At 39.7% G+C, this 22,454-nt stretch overlaps 1 protein-coding gene across 1 annotated transcript in view; it reads right to left on the bottom strand.

The window, feature by feature from the left end:
* The window catches only part of sgsm2 (small G protein signaling modulator 2), a 91,907-nt gene that overhangs the window by 36,688 nt on the left and 32,765 nt on the right, over nucleotides 1-22,454 (bottom strand). The window contains exon 3 of the mRNA XM_079823840.1: nucleotides 12,717-12,885. Within this exon, the coding sequence (XP_079679966.1) occupies nucleotides 12,717-12,885 (169 nt within the window). The remainder of the gene's footprint in view (nucleotides 1-12,716; nucleotides 12,886-22,454) is intronic.

Genomic DNA, 22,454 nt, shown 5'->3' with positions numbered 1-22,454 from the left:
ATATTTTACTTACTCAGCAGTAAATCTTCTTCTTTGGATTTTTATTGGCGGTTGACAAACAACAAAATGGTGTATTACCGCTACCGACTGGTATGGAGTGTGGATCAAAATGACAAATATCCTCCCACAAATTAGCCACTTTCAGATATTGAAAAATAAAATTATAACATTAATTTCCTGCATTATTATGCCATTATCATTATTTTAGATGAAAATGGTCTCAGAACGACAATATTATCGTTTATCACAATAATTTCTTGGCCAATTTATCGTCCAGCAAAATTTGTTATCGTGACAGGCCTATGTATTACCACCACCGACTGGTATGGACTGTGGATCAAATTGACACATTTCTCCCTTTTGACACATTTCCTCCCACAAATTAGCCACTTTCAGATATTGAAAAATAAATTATAACATTAATTTCCTGATTTAATTTGTAAAATATCTATTTTTTTCTAGATTTTGTAAGCTATATTAAAACCCTTCTTTCAGTCTCATATTTCTGACAGTATAACATAACATGTTCCACTGTTTCTTCTTGCCTACAAAATTCACACTTTCCCGTATCATGTCCTTGCAGTAAATCGCTGAGCCATTTCAACTTTTGCTGATGATACTTCCTATCCTTTTGTTTTCTGCCTGCAATAACTATGAGTGAAACGTTTCAACCTAGTGGAATAATGGTGAATTGCCCTTATTCAGTCAAAGATTCAATTATTGTTGTGCAGAAAAAATATATACTTACACTATTACACACCTCGGGTCATTAGCGACCCTATACAATTTTTACAAAAAAATTAATGGGAAAATAGGCACTCTTTTATATATATATATATATATATTCTTGTTATATTGATATAATGAATTGATTGAGGAATCTATGAAGGTGGTTGATGTCTAACTTTAAAAAATGAATGAGGAGGAGGATGGTGAGTGATGTCCTGGGTCACTAAAGACCTGAGGTATATGTTTAGGGGTTAACAACGAATTGAAGTAGAAACATAATTTTATAATTAGATTTAGAAGTTAATGCAAAAACTGCATGTTTGCATACAAATGCAATTTAAATGTTTGCATACAATTTTTATGTGAGTGTTGAATATTATATCTAAAAATAAATAGCAACTGAATTTAATAGTTTGGGCTCTGTTGCTAATTGTAACCTTTAATATTAAAGTAATGTGAAAGTAAGGGCTCCCTAAATATAGTTTACAGCATTAGCAGAGATAATTGTTTATATTTAGGAAAAGTTTAATTATAATTGAATTAATTTAAAGAAAGATACACAATATGTTCTGTAAACCACTGTTTGATAAAACAGAAAAAAGCAATTTTATGTTTAGTTTTCTCCCTCCTGCTGTACCGAACGGTGACTTCAAAACCGAAGTACGGACCGAACTGTCATTTTTGTGTACCCCTACACCCTATATTATTTACACTAATTTGCTATTTTCCTTAGACATTCTCCCCAAAAATTACACGAATTTAAGACATAAGTCTCTAAAAAGAATTGCAAAGTGTGTTTCAGTTTTTCAAAAGTCTTGTCGTGACTACACCATTCATTTTGTGCTTCTGTTTATCCTCATATAACCTTCTAAAAATCCCTTACATTGTCTGCTCTTAAGAAAGAAGCAAGAGTCGCAAAAGAGATCATGACTGTGCCTGTCAGTGGGTGTTTCTAAGTGTTTGTGTGTCCATATACTTCTCCATACAGCATCTCTAAAGGATGCCCTGGCAGTGCAGGAGGGTCAGCGGCAATTACAAAGCCCACTCGAACCGCCAGGCCATTCAACCAATGAAGACAACACACACACATATTTACACAATGACAAGGACAGAGCATGTGTCATCCCAAAAGACTCACCTCAGAGTATTAAAAAAGATCAATCTCACAGATAAAAGACTGAGTAACACGAGAGCCGGAACATCCAAGATTAGAGTTATTGTATCATCCGTCATGCAGACCACTCAACCCATCAACAACAGATATCCCTCTTATTCCTGACAAGCATTTTTGGCCAAAGTCCCTGTAATTACACAACTGTTCAAAAGGTTGGGGTCAGTAAGATTTTCTTCTTTAATACTTTTATTCAGCAAGGATACATTGAATTGATCTAAAGTGACAGTAAAGGCATTTCTGTCATGACAACTCTCGGGGTGTTTGGCATGGTAATGAATATGACAATGTTAATGTGTTTGGTCTTGGCGGAATAGATCTGATATGCTTCTGCTGTAGGCCTACATGAGGGATGTCACGATCCCAAAATTCCAGTAGTCGGTACCAATACCATAAAAATTTCACGGTACTCTGTATCAATTTCGGTACCACATAACTATTTAAAAAAAATTACATTCAATTCAATACATTTATTATTATGATATTAATATATGCTTCAGTAGCGCGTCATATCTGGCCATGTCATATAGCCCATAACTCACGCGTAAAAAAATATTTAGCATTGTTGCGACGAGTAAAATTTACATTATGTGGTTTCAACAACCAGATGCATTTAGACTTTAGTTTTGACTGTATTGAGCGCAGACCACCTCCTGAAGTGGCTTTTAGTATTTTCTATTTGTTCTAAATGCTCCTGTTGTCTTCTGTGCCCAGACTTGAGTTTTGTTTATACATTCAAGAAGCGTGTTTACTCTGAGCAGGTCAAATTAAAGGTTCAGTTCATATAATGTAACTGACTGACAAAATGTATGAGGATGCAGTGCACCGTTAATGCATCGTGATATCGAATTTAACCGAATCGGTGGCATGATAATCGTTATCGAATCGAACCATGAGACCAGTGTAGGTTCACACCCGTAATAGGCGAGTATTTGAATGTTGAGCTGCAAGCTCATTGGCTACTGATACAGCGGGAACCAATCGGCTGTGCCCAATAGAGAATGATGTGATTGCAAGCAGATTGAGGGGCCTATCAGCACGCGCCATCTAGAGATTCATGACAACTTTTAATTTTTATTGTTACAAAAGATTTCTATTTCAAATAAATGCTCTTCTTTTGGACTTTCTATTCATCAAAAAAAAAAAACACTGGTTTCTTCAAAAATATTAAGCAACACAGATGTTTCCAACATTAGTAATAACTGATCAGCAAATCACCTTATTAGAATGATTTCTGAAGGATCATGTGACACTGAAGACTGGAGTAATGATGCTGAAAATAAAGCTTTGATCACAGGAATAAATTACATTTTATAATATATTACAATAGAAAGCAGTTATTTTAAATTGTAATAATATTCTCAATATTAGAGTTTTTACTGCATTTTTGAACAAATAAATGCGGCTTGGGTGAGCATAAGAAATCTCTGAAGAAAAAAATAATTAAATCTTACCAACCCTAAATGTTAAATACTACTGTACGTTTTGGCTGAGATTACATCACAGTATTTTCAGTAAGCACTGTTAGTTTCGCTGGGAGCCAAATATCAGCTCTAGGCTGACAGAGAGCCGTTGCTGCACTCAGAGAAAATAAAGAAATCACAGAAGATCAAAATAAAAAAGTCTTGCTTTAGGGCACTGTCAAGTTAGAGCAAAACGCTAAGATTGAATAGAGCTGTTCGGGGGAAAATGAGGAAAACCCCTTGTGGAGATCAGCATATTTCTAACCTATTTTGGAACACAAAAGAAAATATTTTGTCGTCTACTGTATCTGTTATTTTTTTCATTGCTGTTTTGGCTAGAAAGCAGTTGAAATATTAGAATAGTTGGAATATTCTTTAAGCCCTTGTGAGATCCGTTAGGAGACTGTGGAGAGCTGGGAGGACTGCTGTAATGTTGAGAGCACAGATGAGAGAGTCCATCATGGGGTGTAAGCCAATAACACCCCGCAGCCATCAATCTCCCTCCAGCCCGGACATCACACTACACCACAGCTGCAGGCTCACCAGAGATGGATGAGTCTGCTGTCTATGCCACAGCGCCCTCATTTTCTCTGATTTACATAACCATTGATCCCATAATGGCCTACCACTTACACTGTATGTGTGAGTGTTGGCCACAGCGGTGGACATCCAGTATAAACAAGCAAATAAATCCATGCACCTAAGATGGGCTATACAGATGCTCTGGAGATGAAACCTGTGCGTTTCTGCTCCAAAAGCAATCATCCAGAGCAGCTTCAGAGGCCATTAATAAAGTGAATGCATAATGAATCCACAAACTGCACATATTTTTGTATAACGTCAGCTAAACTGTATTTTTAACCCTTGGTCAGGGCAACATGTATTTCGTTTCACTCAACGAGTTCAGCAAGTTCAGGAGTCTCCACTTATAAAGCAAGAAAACAAAAACAACAAACTTGTAAGACTCAGCCGGAACCGGGAACACTTCCCATAACATCGGATGTACACGTTACATCATAAAAACAATGGCATCTACGCTAATGTTAGTCTCCGAGGTTTACTGCAGTCAGCCGGATCCGGATCGGATGGTGGACCTGCGCCTAGACACGACCACAACGCATCCCTGAAGTGTCAGCAGAGACCGTGTTAACTAGACTCTTCCTGTGAAGGCCTCCTTCCCCTCTATACAGATAAAAACACATATGCACACATACGTATCCAAACGCGCTTGCCTATAGCTATAGGCTGAACACGTAATGCTTGCATGCCGTCACCGTTTTCACGGAATCACCTTTTTATGGGTTGCGAGTGGAAGATGATGGTATAGTTTCAAAACTATTTAATACAATTTCTGTTGCCGTGCGGATGGGGAACGCATTGTTTTTTTTTTCTGTTTTGATCGAAGATGGTGTTGTTTAAATGGCACCAAATTAAATAACTAATCAGCTTTTACAACAGAAACTTTTCTTCAAAAACTAAAGTAGTTTCCTATCATCACTGTAAAGCTGCTTTGAAGCAATCTGCGTTGCAAAAGCGCTATATAAATTAAGGTGACTATGACTGACTATAAGAGACACACAGATCTGCATTGTTGGGGAAAGTTACTTTTTCAAAGTAATGCATTACAATATTGCATTACTCCCTAAAAAAGTAACTAATTGTGTTACTTAGTTACTTTTTATGGAAAGTAACGGGTTGCGCTACTTTTGCATTCGTTTTTTCACTTGGCCTGGCCTTTTTTTTATCTCAAACAAAAAAAAAACACACAAAAGTTCTATTTTTGGCAAATTAAATTGTCCCTTCACACCAAAAGTGAAATGAATAAGCCTCAGGCAGAAGGACATGCAAATGCAGGCCCCAATTTATATTAGGTGGCCTTAACTACTATGTAGTTACATAAAAAAATAAGTACAATGTACTTATTGTGTTCTTATTGTATTGCAAAACCCTTTTGCTGATATTGAGGTGGGATACGGGTAAAAATAGGGACAGGTGTGGTGAGTAAGTTTAAGGGAAGGGTTAGGAGTAAGGGAAGTGTCAACTTCTGTAATTATAAATGTAACTACATAAATTAATTACAGATGTAATTACATGCAGGGAATTTTAAAAATGTGAGTACAATGTAAAAACATGTATGTACACAATAAGTGCATTGTATCAAATTATTAATTAAAATGTTAGTACATAGTAGTTAAGGCCACCTAATATAAACTGGGTCCCAAATTCACACCTGTACAGTTCAACACTCTTACCTTAGCAATAATAATAAAATAGAAACACAAATGTGATGACTAAAGTCATTTTAGCTTATTGGTATGGTTGAATTGGATCATCAAATATCAGCAGCAAAGACATTGGTTAATAAAGTGAGATTAAATGCATAAAGTATATTTGTGTTATTTACCTTATTTAATTATTGCAGGTTTACGAATATATTACAAGTTTGAATTTCACTGTTTTTATTTGTTTTTAGGAATATTGAATCTGTTTTTGTGCAAGTGAGAGTAAATGCATGCTCATATTTAGCCCATCATGTTTACTCCGCGCACACAACGCCTCTGCACTTACTCTGACAGCTCTCCTGTCCCCATGCTGAGAGAAATCAGGTCAATGAATGGCAAAACATTGTAACTAGCGTCACTAATTTTAAAAAAGTAACTAAGATATTTTGTTATAAATGTAAAAGTAATATGTTAATTTACTTGAAAAAAGTAATCTGATTACATAGCTCGCGTTACTTGTTATGCGTTACCCCCAACACTGCAGATCTGTGTAAGCTAAGGACTCCATAGAAAACTACACCTGAATTGAATTTAATTATCGTAATATTGTTAGTGTTTGTCTTGTTGCCTGGCCGATTATAGCTTTAAGCTAATTTACATATAAATATTAACTTCATATCCATCTATTTAATAGAGATAAGCTACTAAACAGCTAGTATTTTATTGAATAAACATATGATGCTATATGTAAGTGTTTTTTATTTTATTAACTGTTTATTTTATTAATTAATAGTTTTTTAAAAGAAGCGTTGTAGTGCTTCGTGAGTTCACGTCAAAAGGCCCAGGCGGAAGACAAGAATTTGTTGAATAAAGTCGTTATTTAGATTTTTTTTTCACACAAAAACTATTATCGTCGCTTCATAAAATGATTGTAAAACCACTGTAGTGAGATGGACTGTTTAACGACGTCTTTAGTACTTTTTATGGGTCTTGTGAGTGTAATTTCATTGCTGCCAATGGACGCCTTTCTGAGCCATCAGATTTCAACAAAAATATCTTAATCTGTGTTCCGAAGATGAACAAAGGTCTTACGTGTGTCGAACGACATGAGGGTGAGGAATTAATGACAGATTTTTGGGTGAACTTACCCTTTAAGCGAGTATTACAAGTCATCTTGAGCTAATCAAATATTATGACAAATTTATGTTTTGTGTTCAATTATTTACTTATGTGGCAAGTAGCCACATACTAAGCAGGATAATTTCTCAATGGAGTCTTGTATCACCCTGAAGAGATTTCTTTTATATAACAATCTGTTGATTGTACACTATCCCTTAGCCTTGTCACACACCTCTTTTTATAAGCCCCGGGGTCGTGTCCCCCTGGATGGGAACCACTGAAGTACAAATGTGTTTAAAGTGCAATATAAGAAATTAAAGACACACAGTTGCTTTATTAGACCTGAGTTTGAGCCCTGAGTCGCTGTGGTAGGGGTATTCAATAACCAGCGAGCATCTTGTTGCTCTAGCGATGGTGACACCATGGTGTTGCTGTGGCAACGTGAGTAGCCGAGTGTGCGTTGTGGGGGAGGGGTGGTTAAAATGGACAGGCAGGGAACACCGCAGAACACGTGACTAGCAGCACTCCACAAAAATGCTTTAAATGTGTGTCTGTGAGTAGCTACTGTAGTGGCTTCAACTCATCTCTGACCACATCACCTGGAGATTGTGGCTATTAGACCAGAGCGGTCCACTCTTGAGTGACACATTGGCCATGTGGCTTTGCTAATGGAGAGTTAATTGGAAAATAAGAAGCTGACCGAAGCCCCGGAGCATCCGCCCAAACCATCCCTCATTTAGAGTGCTGCAGAGCCAGTCAAAGCAGCAAATCATCCCTCTCCACACACCAGATGTGATCTGCTTCCTGCTTTCATCATCGTCTCAAAAGCTTATCAGTCATAAAGCAATTCTTATATCCCTAATATGATCAATTCTAGTTTATGGCTTTCTTTGCCTTTTAGCATACTTACTCTACTTTTAACAGTCTCCTATTCTGCTTATTATTATGAACTGCAAGTAAAATATGTCATTTTCTGATTCACGTAGTTTAAAATGCAGAGACAATACATTGCTGTTTGTTGGGGCGGCCTAATACAGTGATTTTAAGCTAAACCAGATTTTGCTGTTCTGTTACACACTGTTAAAGGAACACTCCACTATTTTTGAAAATAGGCTCATTTTCCAACTCCCCTAGAGTTAAACAGTTGAGTTTTACCGTTTTCGAATCCATTCAGCCGATCTCCGGGTCTGGCGGTAGCACTTTTAGCATAGCTTAGCATAGATCATTGAATCTGATTAGACCGTTAGCATCTCGCTCAAAAATGACCAAAGAGTTTTGATATTTTTCCTATTTAAAACTTGACTCTTCTGTAGTTACATTGTATACTAAGACCGACGGAAAATGAAAAGTTGCGATTTTCTAACCGATATGGCTAGGAGTTATACTCTCATTCCTGTGTAATAATCAAGGAACTTTGCTGCTGTACCATGAGTGCAGGGGTGCAATGATATTACACAGTAGTGATGGGAAGTTCGGTTCTTTTCCGCAAACCGGTTCTTTCGGACAGTTCGTTTCAATGATCTGGTTCAAAAAAACGGTTCACCGGTTCTTTTACGTCCTCACGTAATGACCTAATTTCTATCATCCCGACGGATGAAAATACATTAAAACACATTCATATAAAGTAATTTGTAATCATAACTTAGAACATACCTGTCAAGTATCCCGTTTTGGCCGGGAAAGTCCCGTATTTTACCCTTCTTTCCCGCCGTCCTCCCGTATTAGTATTTTCCTGTAAATCTCCCGTATTTTAACCTGCGTTATTAAAAAACAATAATACCGGAGTAAAAAAAACAAAAACATTTCCAACCTGAGCACTGTAACTAGCCTCGCGATAACTGCCATCTGCAGTAGCCTACAGTAAAGGTGTCAGTTGTCGCGAGGTTAGTGTGTGAGGTCAGATGACGAGTGACAACGCGGGAAAAAAACAAAACAGAGACGGATGATGGACGTAACGATAGAGACGGATTAAGGCACTCCTGCCCAAAAAAAAAAAAAACCTCGTGTAAATACCGTGATCAATGGGACAGCGAATTTAATTATAAAATGTAAGTGACTTAATGTTAATTAATTGTTTATGGAACTGGTGTATGAAATCGGTGTAATTTCCAGTCGTGATGGTATTCAGGAAAACAGCACTCTTGTTAGTGTGATGTTGCTTAACTGTATCATATGTTATAAATATAATAACTACACAATTTTAACCATGCATGTTAACTGAGTTTCTTTGTATGAGCGGCGCTCATTTGTTTTCGATTTTCTCCAGCTCAACCTTGTTAATGTCAGTTCGTTTGATAGTATTATCCACTATCGATCTCCACTTACACTAACTATTCCCTAGTGATTCCCTAGTTATTTTTTGTTTTGACATTTTACTCAGGATACTTGTCCGTTGGGGCAAGTTCAGAGAGGGTATTTAGCATGGTACGAAAGATTGTTACAGAGAATAGGATGACATTAGACAACAGAACTGTTTGTGCTCTATTCTCATGTAAAATTAACCACTCTGGCCCAGCCCACAAATACACTCCTTCCAAAACAGTCTTAAAGAATGCAAAGTCTGCAACAAATTTGTACAATAACTCACTAAAAGAGTAAAGAAAAGTTATGTGAAATGAAAAGAAAAACTGTAAAAGAAAAGCAATATGAAATGAAAAGAATGTGTGGAATGAAAATAAAATGTAAAGACAAGCAATGTTAAATGAACAGAAAATATGCAAATAAGCCTTTAAATAAATGCTCATCATATATACCCTTTTGTGTTTTCATTTGGGCTATAACACCTGTCTTAAAATGTAAGGGATACTGGAGCTTGGTTGGGGTGGTGGGACTGCGGTGGGCGCCGAAAAATTTCCCTTATTTTCAAATCCAAAACTTGACAGGTATGACTTAGAATAAGAATCGTTATCATCATCTTGGATAAGTCCTTACATTTACGTTTTGCAAAAGCACTCCATACAGCCACTGTGGTGCAAACATGGATGTTTACACAGATTAAATAAACTTACATTGACATAACATAAACTTACACAAGTCCTCGGTTCACCCGTGCTCATATTATCAGCACAGCATCAGTTGTCCGAGAGAAACAGTTCGGGTTCAGACGGTGCTCTCTCAGCTCATCGGTTCTCAGTATCAAACGTGTTCGAAAGAAACAGTTCTCAAATCTGTACTGGTGATTCGAGAACCACTGCAACCCGTTCCTGACTCGAGAAACGCAGCAACCCGTTCCTGACTCGAGAACCACTGCAACCCGTTCCTGACTCGAGAAACGCAGCAACCCGTTCCTGACTCGAGAACCACTGCAACCCGTTCCTGACTCGAGAACCGCTGCAACCTGTTCCTGACTCGAGAACCGCTGCAACCCGTTCCTGACTCGAGAACCACTGCAACCCGTTCCTGACTCGAGAACCGCTGCAACCCATTCCTGACTCGAGAACCACTGCAACCCTTTCCTGACTCGAGAACCGCTGCAACCCGTTCCTGACTCGAGAACCGCTGCAACCCGTTCCTGACTCGAGAACCGCTGCAACCCGTTCCTGACTCGAGAACCACTGCAACCCGTTCCTGACTCGAGAACCGCTGCAACCCGTTCCTGACTCGAGAACCGCTGCAACCCGTTCCTGACTCGAGAACCGCTGCAACCCGTTCCTGACTCGAGAACCAGTGCAACCCGTTCCTGACTCGAGAACCAGTGCAACCCGTTTCTGACTCGAGAACCGCTGCAACCCGTCCCTGACTCGAGAACCAGTGCAACCCGTTTCTGACTCGAGAACCGCTGCAACCCGTTCCGGACTCGAGAACCACTGCAACCCGTTCCTGACTCGAGAACCACTGCAACCCGTTCCTGACTCAAGAACCACTGCAACCCGTTCCGGACTCGAGAACCGCTGCAACCCGTTTCTGACTCGAGAACCGCTGCAACCCGTTTCTGACTTGAGAACCGCTGTAACCCGTTTCTGACTTGAGAACCGCTGCAACCCGTTTCTGACTCGAGAACCGCTGCAACCCGTTTCTGACTCGAGAACCGCTGCAACCCGTTTCTGACTCGAGAACCGCTGCAACCCGTTCCGGACTCGAGAACCGCTGCAACCCGTTTCTGACTCGAGAACCACTGCAACCCGTTCCTGACTCAAGAACCACTGCAACCCGTTCCGGACTCGAGAAACGCTGCAACCCGTCCCTGACTCGAGAACCAGTGCAACCCGTTCCGGACTTGAGAACCGCTGCAACCCGTTTCTGACTCGAGAACCGCTGCAACCCGTTTCTGACTCGAGAACCGCTGCAACCCGTTTCTGACTCGAGAACCGCTGCAACCCGTTCCGGACTCGAGAACCGCTGCAACCCGTTTCTGACTCGAGAACCACTGCAACCCGTTCCTGACTCAAGAACCACTGCAACCCGTTCCGGACTCGAGAAACGCTGCAACCCGTCCCTGACTCGAGAACCAGTGCAACCCGTTCCGGACTTGAGAAACGCTGCAACCCGTCCCTGACTCGAGAACCGCTGCAACCCGTTCCGGACTCGAGAACCACTGCAACCCGTTCCGGACTCGAGAAACGCTGCAACCCGTTCCTGACTCGAGAACCAGTGCAACCCGTTCCGGACTTGAGAAACGCTGCAACCCGTCCCTGACTCGAGAACCGCTGCAACCCGTTCCGGACTCGAGAACCACTGCAACCCGTTCCGGACTCGAGAAACGCTGCAACCCGTTTCTGACTCGAGAACCGCTGCAACCCGTTTCTGACTCGAGAACCACTGCAACCCGTTCCTGACTCGAGAACCGCTGCAACCCGTTCCTGACTTGAGAACCAGTGCAACCCGTTCCGGACTCGAGAAACGCTGCAACCCGTCCCTGACTTGAGAACCGCTGCAACCCGTTCCGGACTCGAGAACCGCTGCAACCCGTTCCTGACTCAAGAACCACTGCAACCCGTTCCGGACTCGAGAACCGCTGCAACCCATTCCGGACTCGAGAACCACTGCAACCCGTTCCGGACTCGAGAACCGCTGCAACCCGTTCCGGACTTGAGAACCGCTGCAACCCGTTCCGGACTCGAGAACCGCTGCAACCCGTTCCGGACTCGAGAACCGCTGCAACCCGTTCTGCACTCGAGAACTGCTGTATCAGTGTATAATGTGCTGAGCTGAGTACTGCTGAGCTGAATATGTAGTCTATATCAAAACTACTGTTTTGATTCATACATTTTAAGATTTATATAAACTTATTTAGAAATTAAATAAGCTGTTCCTGAAAATATCATGCATTATTGATAAAACAAATAAATGTTTAGTTTTTAGTTTACAATTTTTACAATCTTCAAACTTTAAAATAATACAGTGATAAGACGGCAATTATGTGCTTGGACATGTTTCAAACATTATTAAATTTATACACTTGAAACCTGCATTTCATTCCTCTGAACAAATGACACGCATTAATAGCTCATCAGCTCTCATCGAACGTGTTAGAAAGAAACGGTTCTCGATTCTGTACTGGTGATCCGGTAGTACACGCATGCTCAGCTCATCGGATCATCGGTTCTCAGTATCGAACGTGTCTGAAAGAAACAGTTTGGATTCAAGAACTGTTAAGTGAACTGTTGGAGTTACTAGTAACATATACTTTAGAATATTAGTTTATTTCTAGTCGGAGGGACTGTCACTCATGTGAGAAAGTTATTAACTTTAGTAACTTGTGGATCAGCGCTGACTCGAGACGCAAACCGTTTAGAATGATTCACTCCGATTTGGTGAACTGGTTCGACCGGTTCACTAAAAAGAAGAACCGGTTCAAAAGAACCGTTCACGAACCGGACATCACTATTACACAGTGCCTAAAAACAAAGGCTTAAGGGATAGTGCACACTAGGGTTAGCCCAATAGCCCACATGGCCTAGGTGATATCAGCTGAAAAAAAAAGTTGTTTCAGAGGCAGAGTTTATTACATTAAAAGATTTCAAATAAATTCAATTAGAATGTGCATAGTTTGCACACAATAAGAAGTCAGACCTAGTGATCTCGGCCTGCTGCTGTAGCTGTTCTTGAACCTTGCGACAGATGTCACTCGCCGTGGCGTTCACCTTGCCGATCTTGGTGAAGAGGGCGGCGATCTTATCGCTGCGGAGGAATCCGGCCGCTCTTCGCTTCAGCAGGTGACTTAAGCAAGCCTCAATGGAGCCTGCAGGAACATACAGGGAGTTGATAAGAGATCACACAGAACACTGAATAAACTCAAGCAATTAGCATCGCATTATTTCCAACTGCTTCATGAATTCCTTTAATAACCGCCATTTGTTCTCACAAGTCATATTTTTAATTCCATTTCTATCCCAGTGGGCTTTGCTATCGATAAACTCGCATGATGCAAGGGGAAATCTTATTGCAGAAGTAATTGTGTTCAGCCTCATACTCCTTCTCCTTTTGTGAGGTAAACAGCCATGACGGGAGCACAATTGCAACTGGGAACGAGATTTACCGCTGGATCCTGGAGCACAGCTAAATATTTCAGTAAGGCAAAGTCAGGGCAAACTACCTGTTACGCGAGAGCCTCAAGCGCCCTGGGCTCACTTCAAAAACAAATAAACAACGGCAACAGTTCCCCAGCCCCCTAATCTCCCCGATGAAGGATGGAGAGGATGTTCATATCGCCGCAAAAGCACGACTAATGCGTTCGTCCATCTTTCTTGACAAGTAGCCAAGTGCTCACGGGCCAAGAACAACATAAATCAAGATACATGAGGAGACTTGTTCGGCAAATGAAATCAAAATAATTTTTTACATGATCGCAATGAAAGGCCAGTTATGAGATTTGCATCTGCCGTGACAGCTGAGTAAAGTCTACCTATCGACTCGCTGCGTGATTGATGCTATCAATATCTCGGCAGAATCGAGGTCCTTTCGCTGCTACATAATCGACTGCATTTGTGGAAGCAATCAGATGTTTATGGCGGTAATGGCACTTTTATTGCTCGGCTTGTGCCACCTGGGGCAGCGGCTTAAGCATTCTCAGCTTCAAGTTTTTCCCTTTACGAGCCTGTTTGATACATTTAGACAGCTAAAATGCACATTCGTGAAGGGAAAACGCACGCAGATAAGGTCAGGGATTGCATTGGACTACTTCCAGGGGCCTCCCAAAAGAAGCGAAACAGCAGGGCCCCTCGCCGCATACAGTTTGAGTCAACTACTATAGCTTTCATACAGCCATACAGAAAGAGACTTGATCACAAACGGCAAATATGTTGCTAATCTACACCTCTAATTTCAGAGCATACAACAAGATGAATCATCTAAGTGGCTGTTAAGTGCTTCCCCCTCGAGAAGCCAGCCTGATAACTGTCCTCAACCAAAAGCAGCTCTGATTTGAACAGTAATGCCCTGAGAGGCACTATAAGAAATGGCACTTCCTGTGTTTCTCGGATCCATCATGCAGTGAGCAGCAAACGTGCAGACAAAGCGCTGTGCATTTGAGAAACGAGCCGAACGCTCATGAAGATGAATTTACATAATCTCTCTGTGCCTGCTGGTTTGCACGACTTTCTGTATGCATCCGTACACCCACAAGATACTCTGGTCTCATGCTCGAAGCACACGGTTGAACGCACACAACCATTTTAGGAAAAAATAATAGTTAAAACTCTTACTTGTTTCGTCTATTCGTTCTCTATTCAGTTGCTCATTGTGGAAATGACACACTTTTACTATCTCATATGGGTGAGATGCTCACATGGGAGATCAGTGTCCCATCACAGAGACATTAAAAGGGTTTATCTGATTCGACTCTAACAACCTCCAGTCAATAAGGGTGAACTAAGCATTGACAAGAGCATCTGACATATGGGGATTTAATAAGCAACAGAACATATTACCTCTATAAATAATTTGCTGCATTTTTATATTGTTGCTATTCTTAACGGGGCATTAATAATTGAAAGCCTCCTGTGTTCTTCCAATCATGGAAACTATGTCATTTTAAAATAGTTTATACAACTATAAGCCATCCATAGATTCCTTTCCCATGTGACACATTTTTTATTTGTTTTTGTGGTGCTATCTAAACATTGCTCTGCGTATGGCAAGACACATCATGCAAAACTTATGGTCTAAATGGTCTATTTAGCCTCCATGACATGTTTTCTTTCAAACAATTACTGTAAGTGTTTATTTTACTAAATTTACATTTATTTATTTAGCAGATGCAAATCCAAAGCTACATAGGAATACAACCAACTGTAGATTTAAATTACAATACATATCTGTCACGGGTGTGTGCAGGCAGGAAGGAAGGAAGGCGAAGACAGGTAAATACAATTCTCAAACGACGTTTAATGAAAAAAGGATACTCAGGTGAGTCATGCAGGTAGGTAGCAACACACTCTATAGATCAACGAGATCAGACACAGACTGAAGGAAACGGGAGAACTAAATAGCAAACAGAAACGAGTTCATTGACAAGACACAGCTGAACAGAACTAAACTAATGAGGGTAACCAACGGGACAGATGAGTGGCGGGAAACTCAACAAAGAAAACTGTGACAAATGAAAACACACTCAGAGTCCATGAACAAAACAGAACATGGCTGTGATTATATCAGTTTGTTTTCTCAAAAAGTGTTTTTTTTTCTCTCTCATGCACTGAGCAGAAGCACTTCAGAAGCACACATACACCAAACACTCCAGTTGAATTTCTATCTGAAGGTTTTTACAGAGGGGTTTGTTCATAACATGTGCCTGGTTTATATATAAACGCATTCCTAAAAATATTAAGAGATAAAAGAAAAACCTTTAGAAAATGAAACGAGAATTTCGAACCTGGCTTTATCCAATGCTCAGAGTTCTGTTTTGGGAAACTTTGTAAATTAGTGCATATTTAATTTAGCGTATTTCAACAATCCTGTAATACAAAAACAATTGTCTTAAAGTACTGTTATTAATCACCTGGGGAAGTATGGTTTTGTCTATCAGTAGGGGTGGGCGATATGACCAAAATCTTATAAGATATCATTTCATATTTCACAATAACGATATATAATCACAATAGTAATTTCATAAATCACCATTTTCAACATAATTTAAAAAACTAATACTAGCCTAAAAAAAACTCACATGCATACTGAAGACAAATAAACAGTGATAAAGAAAGAGCAAAGAAAATCAGCTACAATAGACAGACATAGAGCTAAATGAAACAGAAAACTTCAAGCACTAAAAATACTACATTAAATGCATTAAAGCAGCACTAGGTAACTTTTCAACCTTCATAATATATTTTCAAAACTCTTGTGATGATACATCGACTTACAATAGGTTGAATGACACGTCTGCCATAGCCTGACGGGGTCTGTATCGTTTTTAATCGTACTTTTAAACTTCGGGTTTCGGGTAGTAACCTGAGAACAAAAAGAACTACAAAATTCGACCGATTTACGGCATATACGTCACTTCCACCACCACCCCCACTTCCTTAAATTCGGACGTGCGAGCCCAACTATCATTTGTTTGCCGAATGTTATAGTCATGGCCGAAGCAGCACAGAAAAATAAGAAAGCAAAGGTTTTGTCAGAGGAAAGCAAAAAGAGGAAACGAGAAAGTGATCGGATTAAAGGCAGGACGAGGATCAACATTGGGCCAGCGTTGGCGTGAGCTGAAGGAGGAGGGGCTTCATTCTTGCAAGTAGATACATAAGACGTACAAAATCATATTTTAGGATACCTAACATGTCTGTGATATTTGTTTATTTGTCTTGCCTCAAGCTATAATGCCAATCGATTTTTCAAATTTGCAGATTCATCTATGGTAGCTTGATATTATAATATTGACGATATATGGTTATTACCTACCACTCAAACATTGAATTGAAGTATCATATAGATTCTGTAAAACGGGAACCAATAGACTAGGCTACTATAATGACACTGGCTTGTAAAAGTGAGCATCGCGATCATTTGGCGTTTGAAAAAAAAATAAAAATAAAAATAAAAAATAAAAGAACACCTGCATGTGAACTCCTCCTGCAGTGTTCAGGGCTATCATGGTTGTCATGTCAACAAATGCACGTGCGATGCATCCGCTGATGTAGAATGACAGTTTACGACAGTAGTAGAGGACAATACTGTTTCTCAACTGTAGGGGGACCCCGAGAGCAAAACCTACCTAGCGCTGCTTTAAATACATGGTCACTTTGACAGACAGGTATGTGTATTTAACCGTTCAAGCTCAATTAGCTGGCAAAAAGCACTCCGTTGAGTTCTCACGCACTTAATGAGCAGCGGATTCATGACGCTGTCCCTAAGCTGAGTCTCTCAGAGAGTGCATGCATATACTGAAACTAGTTGTCTTTTGCTGCTTATTACGCTTCAATGGTTTAAAAATCACCTGTTTTTTTTAACCGCAATGCTTAAAAACACACAACCAATAAGCTTTCATGACCGCGCCACACAGAAATGTCACGTGAACGTAACCGCGATAGAGACAATAGTACAAAATCTCTACCGGTTGACAAATTTCTACTGGTTAACCAGTACCGGTATATCATCCACCCCTATCTATCAGTTAACGGGATAGCTCACCCTGAAATGAAAAAGCCATCTTTTAATCACCCTGCTGTTGTCCTTCTATCTTTTTCGGACCTCAAAAGCAGAAATTAAAAAAATAGTCCTGCACACGCTCCTCCATATAAATGGCAGTGAATAGCGACCGGGCTAAAACATTACAAAAATGCGATGATACAGTGAGACGTGCGCAATATGAAAAGTGTTCAGAAGGCATTCTATAAGGTTTCGCGAGAAAGAAACCGTATTATTCAGTCAAAACACTGAGCTCAGCCGTTACTCTGTGCGCGTTCCTTTGAAGTCCGAAAAAGATAGAAGGACATAGGGCATTGGAACAACAGCAGGGTGAGTAAAAGATGGCTTTATTTTCACTTCTGGGTGAACTATCCCTTTAACATTTTTACCTTATTCATGGTGTCTTGCCTTATTTGAGCAGTTAGAGAAGAATCAGGCTATAGTGGCACAGTTAACCACAAGCTTTTATCAAGCTCATACTGACCATATTGACAGAACACAGCAGATCATCTATTAGCCATAGTATTGATGCACATCACAAGTATTGAGGTCAGCTTATTTTGAGCTGCTATGACATCACACACGTGCTCACAACTGACTATACACGTTGATCGATGGCTGTAATCAGAGCTACTATCATCTGTGAAAGGGGGGGGGGGGGGTGGATGTGATCGCTGCCGTCCGTAGGGGAACACACCTGTGACTGTGCAGTCAAGCTGTGAGTCACAGTAATAGTAATGAACTGCATTACAGAGGTACTCGGCAGCTGCACAGAGCGTAGGAGGCAAGGGAGGACCATAAGAAAAAAGAACAAAAAAAGATTAGACAAGGACTGAAAATGAGGGGCATAGAAAGGCAGGCCAGAAGAAAGCCAGAGTTAAAGTGATGAAGAACGAGGAAATGAGAGGGGCGAGAGCGTGAGAGAAACCACAGACTTAGAAGATAAGATTAATAGAGTAGAATAAAGGGGCAGAAAGAAAATGGCAGAGGCTCAGTGACTCATTGCTCTCTGGCAGTGCTGTACTTATTAATCAGCCTGATCTTTGTCCCTCAGTCTGGACTCCGGCTCGGTCCTCGAGCGCTGGCCTTACGGAAAAGAGCATGCTCCGATTGTTCAGACGTCTGAATACCAATGACCACTGAAGTGCCTTGAAACGCATTGCATTGCGCTGCCATGCCGCAATTACCATAGTCTCAAGATGACAACACGTGAAGTTATATTCGAAACTGTTCACGTACTCCGACTGAGAACACCACTATCAACGCCTAAATGAATCTGCAGTGGTCAGGTGGTACAAGTAGGAGCTCTCAGACAGGACATGAACGCTTTTTACAAGTTGGAATCACGTAGTTGCTACTTTATAATTACGATATGGTGAAAACGCACCTTTATTCAATGCGTTGATGTAATTTCCACTGAAACCGGAAGGCAAGGTGGGACATTTTGAACAGCCAATAGCGTTTCGTTTATACCACAGCTCAGCCAGAGCAGTTGAGCTCGGTAAAGTCGCAGTTTCCTCCTAATATCAAACCATTTCTCCGCCTAATCTACTCCATATCGATTTAAAGGAATGATATAACACAGCGCCTGATGGTACGGCAGCAAAATTCCTTGATTATTACGCAGGAATGAGAGAATAGTTCCTAGCCATATCGGTCTTGAAAATCGCAACTTTTCATTTTCCATCGGTCTTAGTACACGATGTAACTATACACATCACAACATGTAAATAGGAAAATGTTGGCGTTATTTTGTCACCTATTTAGCATTAGGCTAGCTGGAGCCATTTACCTCCAGTCTTTGTGCTAAGCTAGGCTAGCGTAGGGTCAGACAGAGTTATGGCACGCACGGAGACGAGAATGGTATGTATGGCCTTATCTAACTCTGGGGGATACATTGAATAAGCTAAAGTCCTAAAAAGTCGCCGTGTTCCTTTAAAATAGCATTCTGTGCAGAATTCAAACGGGTCCGATATGTTTTCTGGTCTGCGCCGACTCGCAGATATAATCCGCTCAGTTATCTGGTCTCTGGACCGGAGCAGAGTGTGTGCATGTTTTGGTTCGCGTGACACTATCGTGAAACCAGACTTAATTTGCCCCAATGGAAAGCATATTTACACTGCCTGAATCATTCCCTATCCCCTATATAGTGCACTATGTGCCATTCACCATAGTAAATGTGTGAAGAGTGACCAATTTCAGCCACAGCATCTATTTATAATGTAGGGGGTGGGGCTTCCAATTCTAGAGAGCATTTAATTGGACAGAAAATCTTTTGAGAAGCCGAAGTGCAGAGTGATGTCATCAAAATCATTGATCCATATTAGCGGAAGTGAGGGACTGTACATTTTGAATTTTGTAAGGTTAATATATGCATACTAAAAGCCAAAACACTTCCATTTTGATTTCATGGGGACTTTAAGATGAGATATTCCACTGGACGGTGCTATGTGGAACTGATCATTCCCATAGGGAAGCGTTGGTTAAGAAAATGTGGGTATTCAATTCAATACGATTCAGTTCAATTAATTTTTTTATTCAATTCTGAATCAATTCAAGTGCACCGGTACTAAAAACTTTCACCCAAAGAAAATTGTGTCATTATTTACCAGTGTCGTCAATGTTAACTAGAACTGCTAAAAATGTTTTTTTTTTTGTTGCTAAATCGAAAATATAAAAAAGGCACAAAATTACTAAAACTTTCAAGTAATTTTCAAGCCTTCAAGGTTAGCAACATACAAAAAAAGTGTAACAAATGGATGTCAATGGTGGAGAGCTTCACTATGCTGAATAAACTGCTTTTGTGGTAAAAATCTTCAATATGTTTGCCATTAAACATTAGTTTTAGATTGACCTATTTTATAAATATATAAATATATATATGCTTTTTTCACAGAACATTTAGATTCAGTTTATGACACTTCATTTCTATGGTATCCACAAACTGATTGAATTTCTGTCAGAGTTGTGCGAAAATCAATGACGTGATCCAAGTTCACGGTTACGCTTTTTCCAATGGTAGAGAGGTTGCTATATCCCAATCTCCCCTCGGCTGCAGATCTTGTTGTCTATTTCCTTGAAAGCACATCTGACTTTGAAACTGTCATGACAAGTCACACTTGTTGCAACTGAATGACCTGAATTTTCTCCAGAGGAAAAGATTATCTGTCAATAATGCATATTTCAGTCTGTTTCTCATTCAAAGCTCATGTGTGGCTCTGATAATGTTACCCTCATGTTGTTCCAAACCTGCATGAAAAAAGAGAACAACAAAAAAAGAAGATATTTTTAAGAATTGTGGTATTTAAACACTTTTGGTTTCCATTGACTTCCATTTTACGTACCAGAAAAAAGACATTGCCTCAAAATATCTTCTTTCATGTTCCACAGAAGAAAAGGTCATGCAGGTTTGAAACGACATGAAGGCGAGTGTACCTTTGAGTTTTCATAATTAGGCTGTTAGGCTGCCTGGACTGTTCTGCAAGGAAAGACTTCATAAGATGGTCAAGTAGGATGAGGAAGAATCCAAGGGAGAGGCTAAACAAGCAGAAGGTAATGAAGTCTTCCTTCATGATGACAAACTATTGTGCTGTACAGATGTTGCTTTCAAAAGAAAAAAAAGGAAAGCAATTTTTTTTGCCCTGCTATTTATATGAGGTGAGAATGAGCTGGGTTAAACACATACCTCTATTAATAGAGTCATCCATAGTTTTTTGTGAAAGTCTGTCACCAAGAAGGCTTGAAAAATGGCAGTCTATTTAAACATCACACACAAACACACGCACACACACACACACACTATACAACCCAACATGAGGTAATCACACACCTGTACACACTCACTCACGTTTATGATGTATTCACCCCATTCCTGCTCTCAGGACACCTGTGACTCCTTCTTTCATGATCCTAATAACTGCTCTGTGTCTCGTCCTTCCAAACCAGTGACTCTCAGTCTTTGTGTGAAAACAGGATAGATTGACATACACATCGACAGTGGAATCCAAAAGTCTGAGGACACATTGAAAATCTACTAAACCCCTAAAGGGAAATGGTGAGGGGGGAAAAAAGAATTATCAGGGGAACGCAAAAAAAAAAAATAATAATTATTATTATTATTTTTTAAAATGTAAATAAAATTAAATAAAAATCTGATAATCTACTGAACGCCTAAAGGGAAATGGTGAGGGGGGGGGGGCGGGGGGAAGGATTTTTAGGGGAACGCAAAAAATTATAATAAAATAAAAAAAAATTAAAAAATAAAATAAAATAAATAAATAAAATACAAAATTAAATAAAAATCTGAAAATCTACTGACTCCCTAAAGGGAAATTGTGAAAAAAAGAAAGAAATCAAGGTTTTGCGAGCGAATGCAAAGTTTCTCGGAGGAACGCAAAAGCATTGAGTTATTATTTTTCCTAGCATCTCATATTTTTTTTCCACCACCATATACTCTTGGGGGCTTTGTAAAAATCTAAAATTTGAAATAAAAATTAAAAAACAGGGAAAAGAAGACAATAAGATAAAATAAAATAATAATGGTATTACGCAAGTTAAATACGATTATTTTATTTTTTTTGGCACTAGTTAGTCCTTGAATAAATAAATTTGTGACATTGATCATCTGACTTTGTTCATACAGATGTTTTTGTTCCAGTGAAGCTCAAATTGCTCTTTGGATCTTAAATCTTTAGATCTTCTGCATGATCTTCATGCATTTTGAGTACTTCAATAAAAAAAGATGGATGGACCAAATACTAAAACATTCTCTCTTTTTTACTTTTAACTCATATTTTTATGTTGATTTTTTTTTTGTCATATTTTTTTAAATACAAATTAAAAACATTTCACTAGTGGTCACAGATTATGCATGTATTTTTGCATAAATAAACTAATAAAGTAAAATAACTATAGATGTATAAATTAACATAAGACAAGAGAAGCCATGTTTAAATGGGCCTCCATTTCCCATGGCCTTGCAGGTCATTGTCACACACCTGTGATTAAATATTGATTCACTTTAACGGTCCATCAGACCAGCAATCTCATCTCTGAGACATACGGTGATCGCAAGCTTGAGTTTTTAATCTAATCTCTCAAGACTAAGATGGGCAGGTTGAATAGAAATCAATCTGCGTGCACCGCCCTCCATCCACTGTGTGAAAGAGGGAGTTTACTTCATCA

This window comes from Gobio gobio (genome assembly GCF_949357685.1).
Source record: "Gobio gobio genome assembly, chromosome: 8".
In the NCBI taxonomy this organism is placed as follows: domain Eukaryota; kingdom Metazoa; phylum Chordata; class Actinopteri; order Cypriniformes; family Gobionidae; genus Gobio; species Gobio gobio.
Note: the sequence above shows the minus strand (reverse complement) of the source record. Positions and strands in the feature narration are given on the sequence as shown.